The 23203-nt window shown below is 37.5% G+C and overlaps 1 protein-coding gene and 1 long non-coding RNA gene across 4 annotated transcripts in view; both read left to right on the top strand.

The window, feature by feature from the left end:
• LOC122802852 overlaps window positions 1-23203 on the top strand; it is a 239934-nt gene that overhangs the window by 5447 nt on the left and 211284 nt on the right. The window lies entirely within an intron of this gene.
• SOX1 (SRY-box transcription factor 1) lies at window positions 12512-15340 on the top strand. The gene has a single exon (XM_044072641.1). The coding sequence runs from the start codon at window positions 12808-12810 to the stop codon at window positions 13840-13842; it is 1035 nt and encodes a 344-aa protein (XP_043928576.1). The 5' UTR covers window positions 12512-12807; the 3' UTR covers window positions 13843-15340.

Raw genomic sequence — 23203 nt, 5'->3', positions numbered from 1 at the left:
GTCTTAATGGTGTGTCCTATAAATCGTGCGAGCATTAGTCATGGAAGTAAACAACAGATTTTCTAAGACAGAGTGCTGTGCGGAACATGGTCAGTCTAAATTTGTCTGTATGAGATGTTTGTAAGTCGAATAGGATTACACTAGGTCAAGTCAATAGCCAAGTCAAAGGTTTGGAGGCAAGCTCACGATCTTTTTAATGCTATGAATCAGAGCCAGACGCCCCCACTGCGCACGTATCCAAATCCTACAACATATTAGTTCTTCCAGTGGGCATGGTTAAGGGCCTGGAATCTACACCTTGTACCATTCATGCAAAACGAATGTCTTCTTACATTTCTTTTTGCGGGAATATTTCAGCCAGGCGTTAAACATTAGCAGAATAATTGTATACACTGAATGGGGCTGAATGCTGCAAATTAATCCAAACTGAGTTGCTTTTAAATACTATAATCGTCGGCTTGTACTCATGTCCGCATTTCATTTTAGTTTTTTCTAAGTAGTCCTTGTTTCCAAATCTTCTCTTTTTTCATGTGCTTAAGGCGTCCTTATTAAAATTTTAACAAAGGAGGAACAGTGACATTAATTATAATTGCATTGTATGTATTATCCACAGTCATGCATTTCATTTGCTTATCCCTCAAACAAGGTTATAGTAGAAGAAGAGATGGAGGGTTTTCTCAAAGAGTAGCAGACACGTTGGAAACAAAAGAACATTTTGTTTGCCTGTTTATTTATTTATTTATTTTTAAATTAAATAAATGACTATCAAAAAGCGTCTTTAACTGGCTTTTTTTATCAGTAAGGAGCACGTTCTGTAATAGATTATTTTCCTTTATTTGATCGGTTGTTGGTTGATTAACTGATTATTTGACCCTTTAACTTGTAGATTTTGATTCATTCTGCAACCATCTCACTTTATAATTATCATTAGATATTCCAGTGTCTCTTTTTTATTTCCTTTATGGTATGAAGTACTATGCTGAGTTGAATTTAGTCCAAGTAACTGCGCTTGTGTTAGTGAATGATATGTATGACTGTTTTGTGCAAAAGGAAGTGACACACAGAGATGGTTTTATGGATGGAATGTGTGGTTTCTGCCATAACTTAATAACTTTACTGAGCACTGTACGGTACTGTAGCCACATATAGTATTTAACAGTTCAGTACTTCAAACATACAGAATAATCTGGAAAGAAATAGTGCTTTTGAATACACTGTGTCTAAGTGGTGCCCTATTACATGTCAGCCATTTAAATACCACCCTCCTTACCACTGTCACGCGTTAGGCCAAGAATCTGATGAGCGAATGAGGGTACAACAAACAAATCACTTTTAATGGAATAGTCATACTGTCTCCCACTAACAGTGCATATCTGAATATGTAAGAGCAATACTAATAAATTATTGTCCCTTTAAGGAAAGGTGTTATAAAACTGCACTTAAATTGGTAAAGTAAGTAACCCCAGTCAGCTAACTTTTTTTTAAGAACTGGACAATCACGCAGTGTTAGCGAAGCCTTTTTTTCGCATTAGAAATTAATTCTGAGCAAAAATAAAATTTCCATCTAGGAAAACTTAAATAATGACGTAACAGAATGTGAAGGAAGTAAAACATTTTTGAGAGAAAATTTATTGAGGGGGGTGCTTAGGGGCAACTTGGCCAGTGGCCAGCAGTATTTTTACAGTTTACACAGACATGCAAGTATAGCAGTTTACATGAAAGTACCCAACAGTGATGTGGCACGTCACCTACGTACAAGTTTTGCAAATATTTTTCAAACTAACAAGTGAAGTCAGACATGGTAAAATAAATATTCATTTGTGAAAGCAACGTTTATTTACTTTGTAAAGCTGTTTTGCTAGAAAAAATGCTTTCATTTCTAGGTCTGAAAATAACTTTGTATACAAAAACTAATCTTATATATAACACATTTTATTACAATGAAAAACTCTAGTTAATCTCCAGTTAACCTTCGCTCGTCATGTTACAGACTTAAGAAATACGTCTAGTGTACCACTGCTCTGCGGAAAGTAAACGCAAAGGCGTGCGGTAGTATAAATAACGTACTTTCTGATTGGAAGAAGTACATCATGTGGTCTATACGACTGTACTATTCGAGAAATAGAAAACTTAGGAAGTTACAAGGGCTAAATGTGCGGAACATTGTCACGTGACCGTGAGTACTCTTTTGACAAGAGTTCTCTTTCTGGTTCTTGAGCCACGACATGGGTCATTCCCGACCAATATTGTGGTTTGCAGTACATCTTAAAGTGACAAATATTGTTGAAGTGCTTACAATTAAAATTAATCTAATAAATGAAAGAGTGAGGACAACCATTTGATAGTCTGCATGTACCTGCTGAAGCAATAATCCTGCTGAAAAAAATGTTAACCAGTGCTGTGCTTATTATGTCGCTTTTCCACCTATAGGCATGGGGACTCCAACGCCTAAATTGAAACATACTAGTCAAACTCTCTTACATCATGTTATGACACAGGTGCAGCAGTTATATAACTGCATTTTCCTCCTGAGTTTATTCTGTGTTGCAACCTCTTTTACTCTTTCGTAAACTTTATTACTCGGTGAGCACATTTTAGAGCTTTCTAATATATGTTTACGGTATGCTGCACAGAGCTATACACCTCGGGTTGTATGATAGGCATGCATCTATAAAAACGGTTAAGTGGCAGTAGTTAAAAATATGTCTATTTTCAATGCGCAAGGCACAACATTCTAATGACTTGAGAATGTCTGTAAATAACAGGTGGGTAGTAGGTCAGCAGCTTTATGCTGAACTGAATAAAAAATAAACATTTCTGGCGTCATCCCTGATCCTATGAGTATTATAAAGTGAACTACATTTGCTGATAGTGGGAGTTACGAACGCCTTGCCTTTTAACCTTATCCTAACGGCTGACAATGGCAACTCCATTCAGAATCGTTGAGTATCAAATGTTGTACCTGCATAAAACACAAACATGAAAAGTATCTCTTGAAAAATAGCACTAAGAGTGTGTACCCTAAGTAATGCATACCTTCAATAGACAGTAAAGGACACACTCAAAACGGAAGACAAAATACTGACAGTTTTCACTCAAAAAAAGTGTATCTTACTGGGTAGAAATCTATGCCTACTTGTTTTTCTAGACTCAGTAGAACTTAAGTTGTTAATAGGACTAGTTTCGTAGTACTTAGTTTATTCCCATATTAAACATATATATATGCATTTGAATAACTAAGCAGAGCCAACGTATACTGGGGACATAAGTAGAACGTGACTGGGTAAGGTGTCATCTTGTTTTGTTGACAGGTGTATCCAAAACAGACCATAACTAACTCAGTAATTACAGCGCATGGTGTATTTTCCCCAAAGAGTAGCCTATAATACAACATACAGTATTAAAAACGTCGGTGCGTATGGGTGTTGCATTTTTTTCCTCCTGTCCTTTCATTCACTAACATAGTGACTACACAGCTTGAATATTGACGTCTTTCTCCAATTGCTCTGCTGTTAACCCAATTACAGAATTCATCAAGATTTGTATTGAATTGTCTCTTTCCATACAGTATCAGCATTAGCCTAATTAAAAGCTATAATGTTTGATATAATGATTAAATCGTTAGCTCTGCTGTAGGGAAGCAATATTTTGTTTTCCATTCAATTAGAAGCTGATTGAGGTTTTCAGAACAGGTCAGCTGTGAAATTTGAATTATATGTGTGAGCAGTGCTCACGGGGCGAGCTCCTATTCTAAAGCTTCACAGACTTCCATCATGATTTCAGCTGTGAATTTACTTGCTTCTTTTGTAATAATTCCTTGACACCAGGCTCATTATGCAAGGTTTTTCTAGGCATACACCTGGGACTGACTTTAAAAATGATCAAACTGAAATACACGTGCAGAATTTGGTTATCCGGGGTAATTGAAAACGATGTTTGTTTATCACTGACCCTGGAAACCACACTAGCCATTAGGAACGCAGTTTGATAGTCACTGTAGAGTATGCTATTCCCATTTATGGGTCGGGTTTCACACTAGCCATCATATATATCTGTCATCAGGTTTAGCAATCTTCAAAATATGATTTGTTCAGTCAGACTCACTCATACACTCCAAACGCTTTCACCTCTTTAGAACTCTGTCAGTAACCACCCCAGTTTATTATTTGCACATCCACTATATATTTGCATGCCCTGTCAGAAACAGTATGGTAGCAGCCCCAAGGTTTTCACGTTTTTGTTCGTTTAGATCCAATTATTTAAAATTAGACCTACAAGAACATTTATACTTCCTTCCATGCTTATATAAGGGTCTTGGAATTTCCAAGATAAACGTAAATGTTACGCTATCAGAGATTAGCAAATTTTAGGCGGATTATTTTGCTATCAGTGCTATGCTATGCAATGACTTGTTTTATTCTTTTAGTAGGAAGATGGTTTTGTATATTATAAACTGTAAACGAGTAAAGCTATCATTATTATTATTATTATTATTATTATTATTATTATATCATTATTATTACTGACTACGGCCGATCGTTTTCATTTCAAATCACTGCATCTATCTCCCATATATTAGTACACTGGCTATGTGCCACCCTTCTGAATGAAAGAATACGTTTCAAACAACACCTCCAAGGATACCTCAGTTTAGACAGACAGCATTCTACTATATTAAAAGAAGCAATCAGCAACACTAACTTGTCTCCGTCGTTGGCAGCGTTAGTGTTACTTGGGTTACATTACTAATTCGACTCAAACATTTTAAGCACAGATATTAAACCTAGCGTAACTGGAGAGTTTCATCTACTTAGAAAGGGTGAGTTTAGTCTAGATATAAAGAATTTTATTACGAGATAATTGACTCAGAACTAATACAGGATACAGCCCAAGGCACTTACTGTTGCCAAACCACTACTACCCCGCATGACTCGGATGACATTGACCAATGTTTAAAGTTTATCCCGATAACCCTAAAAATGACATGTCATTTTGAAATTTTGGCGCACTGAACACAGAAGGACGATTGCCATCTACAAAAGATATGTATTTGCATTTCCTCTTAAAAACGTATCAACCTCTATTTGGTATATTAGAACATTGGTATATGCGATCCTCCCTTTGATTTATGCATAACAGCTGGCTGTGGAAAAAAAATCAGAGGACATTCTCCATGTGTCTGAATTATTGCCTTGTTTCATCTGGATGGTTGATAAATGAACAGACTGTAAAAGTGCTGGTAGAATTTAAGTACTGGCAGAATTTGACAAACTCTGCTTTGTGATTCCACGTCCACGTACTTTTAATATTTCCAACCAGCAGTCGGCGATCTAACAATGCATTTTTAAAACAGTACTGTGAAAGTTATCATTTTCTTCTTTCTCTAATAATAAATCACCTGATGTTGCCAATTTGTTTATAACGGAAAATTTGGTTGCCGACCGTTTCAGTAATTAATTAGATTGCATGCGTAAGTAAGTAAACGCTTCATTATAAAGGAGTCCAATGATCTGAATTTCTTGGCTTCACTTATAGTGTGTGCGTGTTATACACTGCTTTCTGATTCAGTACTTGACTTTTTGAAAGTACCATTATATCTTAAACTTTAACATTTGTGGGATGTCTTGCTCGGGGATCGTTGTACTCTTTAAGGGGATCTTCTATTCCTCAGTTTAGGTCGTTCTGGTGCTGTAACAGTTCTGTAGAGGTTTCACTATTGCTTAAGGCTTCTGTGAACCATGGGAAAGTTATTTGATGCATTGACAAGATAACTATAAATAAAAGCGTCGTATGTTGTTGTAACAACCGATGTTACAGTTTAGGATTTAAAATTAATTGCATTACTTTCCCTGCAAAACATTTGGCCTTTGTTGCAACAGCATTTGTCACTACTGTCCTTCTTAAACAGTCATCAGAGATTAAAGTATATCACCTTTAGTTAATAATAAGTCTCTTTAAAAATCGATTCTAGGTTTGCATAATTCATTCTTCTGATGATCATTTATATATGCCAGCGTTGGCAAATGATCAGGTCAGCTATTCTATATTAGAGAATATGGCAAAACAAATTAGTTTTAATGTATTGTTTGTATGGCACGATTTTTGCATATTCAAATGAGTAGCAGCAAAGTATGAACTTTGTAGTTATTAAACAGTTAAAGAATAACGCACTGACCAAAATCCTGTGTGTGTGTGTGTGTGTGTGTGTGTGTGTGTGTGTGTGTGTGTGTGTGTGTGTGTGTGTGCGCGCGCGTGTGTGTCTGTGAGAGAGAGAGAGAGAGAGAGAGAGAGAAAGGTGAGAGCGATGGGAGGTCTCTTCCAGTGTATTGCTCAAATAAACTGCAAACATGTATAATAAACGCGCTATTTATTTATAATACAAAGAATAGCTTTCAAACCTTCAATACCCAAAGTGTGATATGCGATCTCGACCGTGTTGATAAAGTTAAGGTTACCTACCACCTGTCCCTTTTTACGCAGGACAGACCCTATTTGGGCAAGCATAAAAAATGGCGATTGAGAATTTATTACATGAGGTATTGTTAACTTCCCTCTACTAGTAACATAAAACAATTATATTGTCTAGCTAGCCATACGGCGGTGTGAACTTTGGCTTTAGATGATTGTTACTGTTGAAGTGATACTTTGGCCCATGGGCAAAAATAGGGAAAAAACGGGTTATGGATAGATAAAAGAATGAAAGAAACACCTTAAATATAAGTTGACAGAGTATGGAGAAAAAATGACGTTTAATCGTTTGCACTGAATACAGTTATTGTTTGCTCTACTGCATCTCGTGTTTGTGTAAAAGAATGTCCAGCAGTGGTCTTGTGAAAATATGGTAAGCCTGGGCAAAGCATGGAATATTTGCAAACAGTGGTGTAGCTAGACAATTGGATTTTGGACCCAGACCTTTGCTACCATCAGCCTCCTGTTATTTATAACGTGTATTTACCCTCAATATATTGCCCATATACATTTTGGAAAGGGGCACATTATTTTCGACTCTTGTCACAATAAAATCTTTTAGAGGTGCACTCCTATCGGAAAAGCAGTTTCCTTTAGCGGATATCACTTTAGATGTTAATAAACATCATGTGGTGTTTCAGCCACAAGGTTTTTGAAAGATGCAAAGAAAAATCTTGGCTTAGAGTACACAGAGCATGCTTTGCTACACCCTTGTTTGCTAACAAGTTCAAATAAGAAGCTCACAACATTGTTAAACGTGTTGCTTTCTACAAAGACAAGTTGGTTTGAGCAGTTAATACGGTTTACTATTACTTATCAATTATATCTGTTAAAAATCTTATCAGAGAATGCACTGAAGACCATTTTAATGTAGAATAGCATGGAATGTAGATTTTTTTTAATGCGGAAATGAGAAATTGTGATAATGAGGTACAGTTGAGAGGTATGGAAGTGCTGGGGAGGGGGGTGAAGAGGTGCCGGATTATTCTGTTAGCCACAAGAAAACTCAAGATATTTTGCATTACTTGAAAGAGACAAGGCACACTTCAGAAAAGTTTTAAAGCCTATGATCTGTGCTATCAAATGACTGGCGTGAGTGTGCAGTTGCCATTTTTCAGATGCTAATCGTCAGCCTCTTTTATCCCCAGATCTGACAAAATCAAGCATTAAACAATTCGGATTTCAGTTAAGTTTAACTAGAGTAAGGCGTTATTTATTCGCATGTATGATTAGAAATACAAAGACGGATAGATAGACGTACAGACAAACAGATGTGAGCATGTAAATGCTACCCAGGTACGCATATAACATTTGTTAAGAGTGCAGTATTATTGGACCACCCAATTCTTAAATGGCTAATAACATTAAAAGCAAAGAGGAGATATATTTAAAACCAACGAATTCAGAAACATTTAATTAAGACTCACAAATGCATCATTCACCACATGTATTCATTCGCATTAACGTTTTCAGTAAATAACAGACTGAAAAGAAAATATATTAAACTGATAATAGTATGTTTCAAACTTGGAATTCAATTATAAAATACACAGCCCGAGGTGTCCATGTCATTTATTCCTTTATGCAGTCAGTTTTCTAGTTTAACCCTTGTATGAATTAAACTACATCAGTCAACAAGCAGATACAACAGTGAAAGGCAGTAGCAACATGCCAGTAGCTACACTTCTATGCAGCATGCTTCTCAAATCTTGCCAATGTGGTTTCAAGCCTCGCAACATTTTATTTCCAGAATCAGGGCTAGAAAAAAAATAATAATCGGGGACAATATTATTACTACTGATTTTAAAAGTTGATAAAATAAGAATATTTTAATTAACGTGAACTTTTTGAAGAAAAGGAAATATGTGACATTACCGATTGTCATTATTTTTTTTTACTGCAAACATCCACTTTTTCATGGGAAAACAATTTGGGAATCAGGAATGTCCGTATGTCCATGAAACTCGAGGACATTGGAAAGATATACTCTGGTTTAACTCATCTTCCAATCTTTTATTGCAAAGTTGTGAAGGACTTTTTGTATATTGAGAAAGATATTTACCAACAACTCATTCATTCTTTTTCTTGCTGGTACATGATCTGAAATGTACGAGTAAGTTAGTGCTTGCAATGTTAAGAAAAGCCGCATGGACAACTCCAATCGCCTAACAGCATTTTCAAGAAATAATTTAATGTCTTACAGTAGTTGTTGGAAACCAGATGTCACATTGGTGCCTACCACTGGAACCTGCTTTGTACTAAGAAAGAAAATGATGACATAAACTTCCACAGAGAATACACTCGTCAAAATCTTGCTTTTGGTCTGCCCATACACGGGTGACTCTGTTCACACGTAGCTATTATAGAATGTTTGAGGTGGTGTGCTACAGGTCTGCCACTTGTGTGTTTAAGTTTAGTGTGAACTTTTATAAGTAAGTATTTCAAAATTGTATATCTGTCTATATATAGAAATATCCATATACGTTTACCAAATGGTGGGCGAAGGTTGAATCCTGGAGCCCCCTTTGCTCGAAATTCAATCTGTCGAGGATCGGATCTCCTCCACAGGACATCACTGTCGGCGATTTGTACCAGCAGTGATGCCTTTTGGGAGGAATGCCTCCCCTTTCCAGTTGGTGCGACACTGGAGTTGGTATGTGTAAGTTAGGGGGTGGAACTTCCCCCATAGCTCTCATCTGTCCAGATTTGCACGAGATATCCAGGTTTTTGCCTTATATTTTTGGTTCGTTTCTCAGAAAAAAAAAGTTTTTTTTTTCTGACAAATCAATGAGGATTGAAGTCACTAAATAATGACATACATTTCAGTTTCAGACTTCATATCCTTAAGAAAATGTACACTAACACAAATCCCGTTACTCTAACAACTGTCCATGTGTAGAAGGGCAGTATTTGAAAGCTGTCTCTATTTTTGGGTCTTTACCCCCACTCCATAATGTTAGACTTTGTCCAGATTTCTTATGCTAAGAATTTGAGAGGTGTTTTGACCTCCCCACACACACACGGGGTGCAGCGGGATTGCCCCTTACAAAACACTAAAAATGTGGGGGGTCGTTTTTTTGGAATTTAGTTCGGAGACTCAGATCCTCGGCTTGTTATTTATTTATTTATTTTTTACTCACAGTGGAAGCACGGAGAGCGAGAGAAAGAGTAATTTCAAATACAAACAGATAAACTTCCAGAGCTAAAGTCTTCATCTGAGATCTTCGTCTATGCTGGTGGCACGCGGGGCACACATTTTTATACATTTAGAGGCATCTTCCTTATCCAGAAACACAGATATGATTCTTCACCCAAAATAGGCTGTGCATCCCTGCTTCTGCTAAGTACACGTCTAGCTTTCAGTTCATGGTTTATATCAGTACGTTAAACGAATGTCAGTGTTTTGAAACAATAATGAAATCACTGTTGTATTTGGAATAGTGAACCCCCTGAGGATCGGTTCACAAGGAACACTCTGCTGGGACTAATAAACTTATGGTCTGGAATCCAAACCAGTAAATTATCACACTATCGTGAAGTGTTTATTATTAGTCTTGTGCAAATACTAGATGCATCAAGAACTAATGACCATGCCGCAGCCCGTGAAATATGTTAAGAGCAGGTTAAGCAAATAGGTTAAGCAAATATGTCAGCTTCAGTTAAAAGTCTGAAGTGTAGTAGTGACACCTCTGCGTGCGGATATGTGGGGTGTCACCTATTATCTGTAAATGCTTCCAAAAAAATCTAATACCTTGCTGAGGTCAAAAAAGACAATGCAATTGGATCTAGTTTTCTATGAATAATAGTATAGGCATTTCATACATTATGTTATCTATTTACTGTCTGAACTTATTGCCTTACTAGATTTCTACATGGTGTGTTTACAAAGGCCACTTCAGTGAGAATGAGACACGAGCGTGCGCGCGCGCGCACACACGCACACATACAGTAGTCCATTGGCATATATGAGTGTTTTTATCTGCTTAAGTGTATAATATGTCTACTTTTAGTGGCTACAAAATCCATAAGGTGTGAAAACAAAATTAAGCCAAAACACTGCCATTTTTGATTAGTCATAAACTACACGTCTCCACACTACATTTATTCGAATTGCCATAATATAATAAATATGTATACATGGTTGGAGGTAGTGTCTAAATTAAAGCATCTGGAATATTACATTTCGAATCATTTAACTGAGTCATTATGCAGTGACAAACTGAGCCGGGCACTATAAATCGGAACAGCTCAAGCACATTTAACTTTTCTTTCTAATAAAAAGGTGTTGGAAAGCCATACTATTGTAAATTATTTCTGCCGAATGGTGTTGGATTGGCCTTGCATGTCTTTTTTATTCCTAAAAATGAATGCAATGGGATAGCTGTAATACGATGTATGTAGTTTGTTAACTGTAATAATTTAAGCTTCAGTAGCATCTACTAGAAGCACCTCTGCCTTCCAGTTTCGTGCCATTCCTTGCTCCTAGATACTGCCAGAAACACTCAACTGTCTGCCTCCTTAGAAAACCAAGTAATGAAATCATGCAAGTAAAGCCATTATCTGTTTGTGTGTAGTGCAGCCTACTATTTAAAAGGCTGGAATTAAAATCAAAATTTTAAACAATATCACATAGGAATGATCAGATAAAAAGCTAACCTGTAGGCTTTTTATATAACAATAGCTGCGTCTGAATTTGTATTACGTGAATGTGCCTTCATACATCTCTGCCTTTGGTATTCCATTTTGCTTTTTTTTTGGACAAAACCGTTATAATATCTGGACGTGCAAAGCACGTATGTACTGCATAGTATTCTGCAGACTAATATCTGATGCCGAAAGATTTTTTCTTCCGACTGGAACATTTTAGGACTTACTTCTTTTCTGTTTTCACTTCGATTGTTAGGAACACGATCACTACACTTTCCAAGAACAGATAGCGACGGTTTGTACTACATGGTAAGTATGAGCCTAACTTGGATTGTATTGAACATGAACATTCATTCACTCTTGAAACTCTGATCAACAAACATCCCACCCCACACACTTCGTAATATAGAATGACAAAGTTCACTAACATCTGCCCTGTCAGAATGCTTATGAAATTCATTAATATGTACATATACCGAAAATGTGAATTGTACTAAGTATGTAATCAGGTATGATTTTACGTGAAGGGGTAAACGATCTGTGCGGTGTAGATTATTGACCGACTCAGTACTTGGCATTCACTGTCTTTCTCTGTAAGTTTGTTACAACGAGAGCTGCACTGCACAGCTAGCCTTGTGCTGAAAAAAACACACACACACACACACACACACACACACACACAAACACGCACTCCGCACCAGATTTACGAAGTGATAAGCACTTGTTGGACAGAGCGCGTCCAGGGAAAGTTTATACACTTCATTTTACCCTAGTTATATTTTTAGGGAGTAGCTTTGTACACAGCTGTTTTAACCCCTCCCCATGTTCACTCTCGGAAGTAAATAAAAACTCAGCTCTCAGTCTTGGAACCGTTTCCTCTGTCCCCGATTATGATGGGTGGGCGAGATGGAGGATAATGCACTAGCTGTCCACCGAGTTTTAGAGAGACTACATTAATTATTGTGAAGCCCATCCTTGACTGTGCCATTTTTGACACTATCCTACCACACTCGATGCATTGCAAGTGAGTATATGGGTGTGTGTGACAGAGAGAGTCGCCCGACCCAAAATATAGGCTTTAAAAGCTAACGTTTGTGTAGGCTATGTACTAAGGGTAAGCAATAGTGCACTAAAAATCAGAAAATAGCACTGCTACTGGCAGTCGGCAACCTGTGGCTTGCCATCTAAGCTTCACTATACACTATTCTAACCTCTTCCATGAGAGTTTCCTGTGTAGTTACCTCCTGAGTTATTAAAAGGTAGGGGGAACTGCGCGGACCCTTTAAAGCCACGCCTTCTCAAGATCTCACAATTTCACGTTCCTTGACAGCGCGCGCCATGCAAATTGGCCTGCGCGCCGAGACGCGATTGGTTGCCTCAAACTCATTTAACGCTGTCAGTCCACATCATATGGCAGCTTTTCTATTAACGTTCCATTGCCCGGTAAGGTAGAGCGAGCTTTATCTCCAAAGTTACTACAACCTGGACTATCTCGCATATGTATATTATGCATTAAAAGCAGGTGCAGTTGAAGACGAAGTTAACAACTACACGTCTTTTGTAAAGTCTAGTCAACAAGACCCTTTCGGCGAGAGAGGCGGCATTTAGTTCAGAAGCTAGTGGAGGCATAGGAAGGCGTTTAAGAAAGTTTTTATGTTCTTTGTGAGCTGAGTCCCAACAGGTGCCGCTTGAATGTACAGCATGATGATGGAAACGGACTTGCAGTCCTCTGGACCGCAAAACACTAGTGGACCGGTTCAGACTGGTGCAAATTCTGGAGGAAAGGCAAATCAGGACAGAGTCAAGCGGCCAATGAATGCATTTATGGTATGGTCCCGGGGACAACGGAGAAAGATGGCTCAGGAAAACCCCAAAATGCACAATTCTGAGATCAGCAAACGACTTGGTGCGGAGTGGAAGGTCATGTCAGAGGCTGAGAAGAGACCTTTTATTGACGAGGCGAAGCGACTGCGAGCACTCCACATGAAAGAGCATCCGGATTACAAATACCGTCCCCGCCGGAAAACCAAGACCCTCCTGAAAAAAGACAAGTATTCGCTTGCTGGCGGGCTGCTCTCGGCCGGTTCTGGAGGTGGTTCTGCCGTAGGAGTCGGCATGGGGGTTGGTGTAAGCCCAGTAGGAGTTGGGCAGCGTCTGGACAGCCCGGGCCCCGGCAGCGCTGCCGGAGGCGGCTATGCACATATGAATGGATGGGCAAACGGAGCTTATCCTGGTTCGGTGGCGGCAGCAGCAGCCGCTGCGGCCATGATGCAAGAAGCACAGCTGGCATATAGTCAACATCCAGCTACTGGAGCTCATCATCATCATGCTCACCACCACCACCCACATAATCCACAGCCTATGCACCGCTACGATATGGCAACTCTGCAGTATAGCCCGATCTCCAATTCGCAAAGCTACATGACCGCCTCTCCATCCGGCTATGGGAGCATCTCCTACTCCCAGCACCAGAACTCAGCTGTGGCATCCTCGGGTGCCATAGGGGCACTTGGATCTCTTGTCAAGTCAGAGCCCAGCGTCAGTCCTCCAGTGAGCTCCCACTCAAGGGCTCCTTGCCCTGGGGACCTGAGGGAAATGATCAGTATGTACTTACCGACAGGAGAAGCAGGTGATCCTTCAGCCCCAAACAGACTTCATTCACTTCCTCAGCACTATCAGAGCACCACTACAGGGGTTAATGGGACAGTTCCACTGACACATATATAACATATAAATTGCAACCCCCTTAACTGTATCTTTGGACTGAGTCTGGACTACCTTTTTGTACAGAATGGTTTGATGTTCATGTAAAATAAAGGTAAAGAGCGTTCTAAATACTTTTAGAAAATCGAGGAGTGCTAGTTGTAAAACTAGGTTGCATTTTAGATTGGCATTTGATGTTTTGCAAAGTCATTTTGTATAGTATTTATCATTCAATGAAAATGTTTTGTTTGATAAACAGAAAATGCCAACTTTTATAAATTAGAAGAGAAAACCCACGTTACCTGTCAAATATTCACCGTCTAAGTGGGTTATGGTATAGGGAAATGAAATGTAAAATGCTATGTCCCTACGTCGTTTCTAGACTTATTTTAATAATCCATGCCTATCCAAACTATTTATAATCCTTCCACATCACATTATACTGGGGCTTGTCAATTTAGGTCTCTGTGACAGCATTTTTTTTTCTATGGTAATTCCTGTAAATGCATTGTGAAATAATTTTTATTCTAGGTTTAAAGACAAATGCAGACCATGTAAATAATTTACAGAATAATTCATTTCTGGAAACAAATAACTGACATTGCGATGAAATCTGAGTTTAATAAATTTCTCAGAAAAAAATGTTTATGTTACTCTGTAATGAACATGGAGTACACATGCATATATTTTGTCAAGCCACACAATGAGGCATGCCTGTAAAGTTCAAATTTGCACTACACTGCTAAAACAGAGAAGTGATGATCAAATATGATAATGAAGTGCAACTTCCTAATACTGTGCAATGGCAGTGGGTATTATTCAGTATGGACGCATTAATAACAATTGTGTTATTCATTTTAGGGAACTGTTCTTGGGCAGAATTCAACAGTGTAACGATTATTGTCTACTTTAAGCGAACAAGAGATGATAATTGCAAAAAGTGAGCACGTTCCTAGTCACTTGCATATTACTTGAACACAACAATGTCTACTGTTTAAAGCCGGGTATTTCAGGTATAATAGCAAAATTAAGAATTCTCTTCAGTTTCAGTGATCCAAATCCGTGTTATTACATGTAAACATCTGTTATACCTGCCGAATGAGTCCAAGTAGAAGTAATATGGTGTATCGAACTAGTTATACGGGTTTTGCAGTTGTGTAAAACATATCCGGTTTGTTTATTAGAGATAGCTCTTTAAATAATCGTGTAGCTGGTTTTATTTCCAGTAGCCTAATAGAGAGGAAATAGTAAAATGCATACTCGAGATATAATGAAATAACAATCCTTAAAAGAAATCTTCCCCCTGCCACATCCATCCATTCCTTCTGTTGTTGCAGTTTGATTTCTGTAGTTCGAAGGTAAAGATTTTGAAAGTGTGTTGGATTTGACAACTGTTTTCCTTGACTTGGGAGTGACATGTAGTGCAGTTTACATGTTTTGCAGCTACATTTTCAGTTGGCAGTACCAACCTGTTAATATGCTAACCATTAAAGCTTCATAGGACAGTCATCTGGTATTATTTTCTTGTTACGTGCAAATGCTTCACCAACATTTCTGAGGAGGGACACACAAACAAAAAACTGAATATTTTGGTAACAATGTAAGCGAGATTTTGAGTGACTGGATGCAGGGGGTGTAACCAGGCGTAGCTCAAATAAGTTGTGGGGTACAAATTACATTTTGAAAAGGCATACTTTTCACCAAGTCATACACACTTAGTCATATATTCAAATCTACATACGAATGATCATAGTAATATGGGCTTATAGTCTCATAGTTTTTGCTAGCTGTCTGGTTAATGTGTTTCTGTAATAGATTTTAATATTTGCGTTTTGTGAAGGATGTGTGGAACAAAGAGAAATTAGTTTGGGAGGGGCAGCAGCTTGGGAGCTTGCTGTTAAAACCAAAAATCCTGGATACATCCCAGCTGGTGTATACATCCGAAAGCATTGGCTTTTTCCATGATTATGTGTGTAGAGATGGGAAGGACTGTAAAATAATCCTCCATCTGTAGGCTAGCAAGTAACTGCGGAAAGTTGTGTTGTGCTTCACATTTTAACTCTTTATACTCCATTTTAAACAATAAGAGTCATGAAACTCTAAGGTCTGCCCCTATTGACTGACTATAATCATTTGATTTTACCAGAAAAAAACGAGGTGCAAAATATGAGGGGAGATCAAAAAGAGCTTAAGGATATTTTATATGCTACCACTATGATCTGAGGTCAGGCTACACATTTAAATAGTTCTTATACAACCTATTATTCCATTTTGTATAATTGCCCCATAAGCATATCTTTGAAACCGCATCTCTTTATTTAAGTTTGTATTGCATGTTGTTAGCTATATGCGAAAGTACTGTCCTTTCAATGTTATGTTTGCCACCTGTTGCTGCATTATATGTTTACCTTTGTAAAAGAGGAAGCACTCCACCGTAGAGACAGCTATTACATATGAATGGAGTAAAACAGGGAAAATTATGATTTCCACATTAGAATGATTTATCAGTGATAAAAATGGCATGACCAAACTTCACACGCCCGACGATAGTAGTAGACATTCTGCTCCAGATCGAGCTTTTTTTATTTCACAATTAATTGTGTCCCGGTTTCCTTTTCAGGTCTTCTGCATTAGGGACCCCTGTCAGTCTTTGTTCTTCATTTGCATCCTAACAAATTATCAGTGTCCTTTCAATGCTGTGGAGTAACCAGCAACAGTGTGCGCAAGTGTCTGTTGAGGGGTAATGCATCATCCTGTTCAAACAATATAAAAAGTAGTTAATCGTATGGTTAAATTTATAATATACAGACGGAAAATATACCCCTAACTCATTCATACATAAACTGCACAAGCCTTTTTTTATTGTAATGACAGCATTTCTTTTCAGCCAAATATTTTCTATTTCATGGCATAAATTAAACCACTAACGCTTTCAATCAGGTACAGGGATTTTATATTCAGACGTGTACACCAAAATAACACAGACGTGTTAAAGAATTAAAGTTATTATTAGATGGTAAATCTGTTTTGGTGATTTAATAGACTAGTGACATGTTCCAGAGGGCACTGTTCTATAAAACGCAAAAAACGTTGACAGTCTAATAGCAATACCATCAGAATACTTGTATATATATATATATATATATATATATATATATATATATATATATATATATGTATATATATATATATATATATATGTATATATATATATATATATATATATACTGGCACAACTTTTGAAGTAGTGTAAAATGCTCCTTTCCGACACTAATTCCTGCCATTATTTTGAAATATGAATTTCGACAGACAAGATGGAATTAAATGCTGGATCTTTGTGTCATGAACCAAAGTCTGTTAGTCAAGACTGAAAATACCATTAAATATAACATGTTTATATTTAATATAAATATATAGCTTATTGGCTTTTTTTGTTGAGTTCAAGTGTAGATTATGACTGCTGAGTTCTGATCTGTGTAGCACAGTCTCTCCTTTTTCGTCGTCTTTATGAATCTGTTGAAATGGACTGAGCAAATTTTTGGTACCGATACTATCTCCACCTCCTGGAAATTTCAGTCCCTGTTTATTGCAGAACTTTTTTAGATGGGATGAACAGAGCAGAAACCAATATTTTTTACTAGTGTATATCTCAACAAGTCAGTTACTTTAAAACAGAAACATATAAGACTATGTAGAAGAAAAAAAAAAACTGCCACTGAGAGGTATAGCAAACGTTTTTGAGCAAAGTCCCAGAAAAAAAACTACTGCACGAACTACTGCACATAAGGTGAAGGGATAAGGACAGTGGCGCATAGCTGTCAACCTTCCACCCTTAAAATGTGGAATACTATCTCCCATAATGTGGGATAACATGGCAAACATTGAGTCCATCATAACAACTTACTAACACCCTCAAACATGAATCTCGTGGCCTGGTTAAAATATGCACCTTTATTTTTACAAAAAAAAAGTTCTTTAGATGAACGTATGTTAATTGGTATTATTTGCAATGGCTATTGGTTAAACATTCTTAACAATGAATGCGTGACGGACGTCTCAGTGCAGAACAGTGTGGAATGTGAACCTTTTCAACACTCAAAATTAAGAACATTATTCATAATGAAGAACAATGGAGATGCATGTTGTGGGACAGGGAAGCTGGCATAGTTATATGCAAAGTAACCATGAAGTGATTTTATTTCTTATTTTAATATTTTCTCAACTTTATTAAATGCCCAACAATATACAAGGGAAAACTTATTTGCATGTGAAAAGTGTTGCTTCTTTAGAAGTTTAAGATACTAAAAGCCCATCAAATGTTTAGCGACTTCCAAGCAATACCCCTGGAAGATGGTATGGAGCACATTATACGGGGTCTGTGTAAGTAGCCATTCATTTATTTGTATTGCCATTTATCTCCTTAAAAAGGAACATCTGAGATACTGAATTTAGCTAGTTAGAGGATTATGACAGCATTCAATCCATGTAGCACGCTGGCGTATAGCAGCGGCTTCTTTGTTGTACTGCCTTAAATTTTTGCACGTTTCTTTTGTTGGGCTATGGCCTTATTTTTAGCAGGGTAAGTTAGCCTTATAAAGATGCCAATTGCACTCAACCTGTATCTAAATGCACTTATATTTAAAATATAGTACGAAAGTTGCTGGATAGTGTGTGTGTATGTGTGTGTGTGTGTGTGTGTGTGGAGAGAGAATACGGTTTAGCTTCGTTTATGAGTTTTGTGTCGACTGTATAACAATCATTATTTTGGAATTACTACTTATGACATATACTGGTGCTGCACAGGGAAGTCACAAAAGCCCCTCAGTGGGAAAGTCTTCCCATTCCCATCCGTCATTGTGAACTCCCTGCCCAAGTCCTTTAGCAGACACAAAGTCTGAGCTTTACTTCAGTGTCAAATGAAATTAAGCAGGAAGCCGCTGAGCGTGCAGCTTCCAAACTTTTTAGTCAGCGTGTTTGAAGAGGGCAGGATTACATCGAAAACTCCTGACCTCTAGGTCACCCCAAGTTAAACTGTCTTCTCCTCATTTAGGGTTACCACCTGTCCCACTTTGCGAGGAACAATCCCTCTTTGGGCAGTTGTGCCCTGCAAAAATTTTGTAAAAATGACAAATGTCTTGAGATTTTAGGACACAATTATTTCCTATATTTTATGCAATAGTTGCATAAAACAGTTATTCTGTATCTGAAGCACCTAAATGTTATAAGAAACACAATAATCAACTAAAATGCTACAAGTCCTTTGTACTGACCGTGGGTATGTTTCAGCCGGCCAAATCTGAAGTTTGTACCAAAAATGTCCCACTTTGGGCATTTGAAAAGGTGGCAGCAACCCTATCCTCATTGCTAGCTGAGACGGTGACGTAATGCTACGCTCCTGAGCTAAGCAGCAAATGCTTCTCAAAATCAAGAGAGAAGCACTGTAGCACTCCCTTAAGTAAGGGTCACGAAACTCACACCAGGAAACTACTAGTAAAACGAGGATTTGGTAGGTTAAGCAAATGAATGTGTTGCCTTTCTACCATCTGTCCGTGTGAGCGGGAAAGGATTTACCTGTTTGGCTCTATGTAATGAAAGGGTGCATTTTTATTTAAGGAACTTTTTGAGATCTGGTTGTTTTAGGTACGTCAACATAAGGGATACACTCATAACTCTCGACTATCCCTGATTATGTGTAATGCCCCTTGATTTTGTCCCATATGTTTGATTTACTATTCATAAAATGTGTGTTTTTTGTGGCAAATCACTGAGGACTGCAATTACTAAATAATAAAAAACAAACATTTAAGTTTTAGACTAAATATCCAACAGGAAATAAATGATAATGGAAACCCTTTTATTCTGACAACTTCCCGTTTATATAATATAAAACCGATATTTATAATCTGTCCCTGAATTTTGAGCCTTTGCCGTAGTTATTTTTTGGCTTTGTCCCTGATTCTTTCACTAATAGGTGGAGCTGTATGGTTATGCTCAAGTATTTGTAACAGTTGTATTTTTTTCTGACAAGGTTTTTAACATGTTGCTTCCCACTTCTGCAGCTACATTGAAAGTCAACATCAGTAACAGGAACAAATGACAAGCATGACCCATAACAGGTCAGACATTTCTAATGCAGTTCTTTCTAAAGTTAACCCCTTCTAATAAAAACAGCTGCGATTGACATCAACAAAGTGTGGCAGCAGTAATCTGAGACCATACAAAGAATACCCAACAGGAGTGAAACCTGAAGATTACGTGAACAGATAAGATAATAAGCAGATTTCAGATGTAAATTAGTAAGTACGCAGATGAGTCCTAGTATGTTGAACACGCTCGCAACTAGGATACGCTATGCTCACTGTACAAGTATCAGTGTAATCTAAGCAATCCGTGAAAGCCAATACACTTACAAATCTGTAAACATGCTTTAGTGCTTTCTTGCAGTAAAAGTAACCGTATCACTCTGACCGAAATAAGTGCTGAGAGAAGGAGTATGGGGCGTGTGTGTGTGTGTGTGTGTGTGTGTGTGGGGGGGTGCATAGGGGTTTAACACTGTCCTGTAGGTCACTGATTTAGGCTCAAATCATTTGCTCAGTCTCCTAAAAATCAGCAACTTTCTGAAACAAGATGGTAGTCAACAAATAATGATTGCATTTCCGCGCTTTTGTTACATCAGAAATGTGCACACTAAGTCAACCCCTCTTCCTCCGTTAGTCTTATAAGTCTGTTGTACCAATATTTCAAAAGTCTATCTGATCTGCGGCGGCCTTTGTTTCTGATTATTTTTGGCGTTGCCCCTGATTGTAATAAGAGGTTGAGAGCTATGGTGTGTGTGTGTGTGTGTGTGTGTGTGTGTGTGTGTGCGCGCGCGCGCAGAGACAGAGATGTGTAGAAAAAGAAACACTGGGGCAGGTGGATAGCACCTGTGTTCTTCATGTCTGACTGTGTGTGTGTGTGTGTGTGTGTGTGTAGGGGGTGTAATACAATAGTCTCCCTACAATTTTCACTATGTCTTTGTTAAGTTTCTTTAATACAGATCGGTGCATTCCAGTTATATACCTACTTCAAAAATTAAACAAACCTTGATCATAATAGACAATTATATATTCATCAAAGTAATAAAGAGACACACATTCATTTATATCATCCTGTGTGACACTGCAGGAAGTGATTGCTTAAGTCAGAAATATTGTGAATCCAATATAAAGACACGTGACTTCAAATAAAGAAAACTTTACATAATTACAATGATTTAATTAGAGCTGTACTGTCTATTGAGGAAAAGGTTGAAAGCTTGTTAATTAGGTAGTGGAGTGTTTATAGTTTGGCTGTTCTGGGCTTCCCGTTGTTAGTTTGTCTCATCCCTTTAACATTTTCCAGTGTTGTGGTTGTTGTTGCTATTATTATTATTATTATCATCATCATTATTATTATTTGCGTGGGTCTAGCGAGTCCAAGCTGTAAAACCAATGACTGGGATTTAAGTAAAACAAGCTTTTTGAATAGCAAAAACGAAGTCAAGAACCTGGCATGCCAACACACACAAACACACACACAGAACGGTATTTTGCATCCGTTGTAAAGTAGTGAAATGAGCTACCTGCCTGTCTTTCAGTCTATCTATCTATGTGTCTGGTTTGATAGGTTTAATCAGAATTTTATAAAATTATTCTTGTCATAAAAAGTTTAATATCCTTAATGCAAAACTCCTATTTCTTGGAAGAAATACGAATTGTGCAGCAGAGGTATTATCAGTAAATAAGCAATTCGTTTTGCACAATAAAACAGCTGCTGGTTAGAACAATGGAATTGTTATTTCATTCCACATTGTGGTCATTCACTTTTTAACAACGTGCCATGTTCTTTCGTGGTGAAGCAAACATTCTAAATCTGTTTTCAAGAAGGGAAACAGGCGACATCGTTTTCTGCCCAGTGACAACAGAGCCATAGGATGTGAAGTATACCTAAAGAGCCACAGCAACTATATCTTTCTCTGCAAGTATTTTTCTGCATTTTAAGCTACTTCAGCAGAACTCCGGTGAAAACGAGGCTTGATAACATTTTAGATGTAAATATCATTAGTAAACAGAATATTATCATTGATAATAATTGAAGTGAACTTCAGATAATCCATGCTGATAATAGGATATTAATTTATAGAAAATGTATAATGGCTGAGGCTGTACGAAACATAATTATACCACTATTTGATAATTAATATTGCAGAAGACGTGGAAAAAATACAATTATATTTTCTTTAAGAGTCGTTTTGGTAACGTTTAGGGGAATCCAGTTTTGACCTACATAAGTTGTTTCATTTAATTTTGAAAATTACTGTTATAAACAAACTATTCACAGAAAAGTAGCATAACACAATGAAACAATAATTATTTTATTAGCCCTTTGTTATTGTTATTTGTGCCTCACTCTAAAAATGAGTGGTGGTGGGGGTGGGGTTCAAGCAAAAGAATATGTATACTTTGTTCAATAAGTCAGATTTAATTTAAATATGCCAGATATCATATATCATATATAATAGGTTCAGAACAATTTAAATGTATTAGTAATAAGTGCGACCAACTTAACAACCTTTTAGTTTATTCCGAGTTCTCCGATAATTGCTATGTTTGACCAAAAGCGAATCCAGGAAAAGTTAAGCAAAATTGCTTATAAAAAGTTCAGTTTATCGAGACTCACACCAGTTCACCAAAATGCAAGTGAGTGCAACTACAGCGTTACAGGTTATAGGTTCACAATTGCTAGAAGAGGCCATTTACCGTTACAAATGACTAAATAATTAAATGAATAAATAAAAATAGTGGGGGTGGGATTGTTCGAGGTAGTTATCTTGCTGTCATTGTTCCCTATTCAAACACTTAAACTTTGGTTTTAAAGTTTCGGGAAGGGGGAATCCCTTTCCCGGGATGAGAAATGATAATGTGATACTCAGTGTAGTGAAAAACTACATAATTGACGTAAATAATTTGATGAACACAGGAAGACTTATTGGAGTTGATGTGTTCTTAAGAATCTACTGTCTCCCTTCAAAGTAAAAATGTTGCGACCATTAGCTTTGAAAATATCTCGTTTTATCAAGGTGCATTATTTTTTATGCCTCGCCGGTAGAATTGTATTTGTGTGCGTGCGTGCTTGTCTCTGTGTGTGTGTGTGTGTGTGCGTGTGTGTGTGTGTGTGTGTGTGTGTGTGTGTGTGTGTGTGTAAAAACAAGTAAGATTTAACTCGGAACAAGACTATTTTTGTAATTTCTTAGATTAAAATTATAAGGGGCATTGTCCTGCTGATATGAATAGGTGGCAATCTTTCAAAGTTGTTTTTGAAATAGCGTACTGTGTTGCCATGGTGATCCTCACAATGACATATCCAC

This window comes from Protopterus annectens, chromosome 5.part0 (genome assembly GCF_019279795.1).
Source record: "Protopterus annectens isolate FY-2018-M chromosome 5.part0, PAN1.0, whole genome shotgun sequence".
Taxonomy (NCBI): Eukaryota; Metazoa; Chordata; order Ceratodontiformes; family Protopteridae; genus Protopterus; species Protopterus annectens.
The sequence above is the reverse complement of the archived record's forward strand: the minus strand, read 5'-3'. Positions and strand labels throughout refer to the sequence as shown.

What these genes read in the sequence shown, in the direction of transcription:
- SOX1 (XM_044072641.1), top strand. Translation starts at nt 12,808, where the DNA reads ATGTACAGCATGATGATGGAAACGGACTTGCAGTCCTCTGGACCGCAA.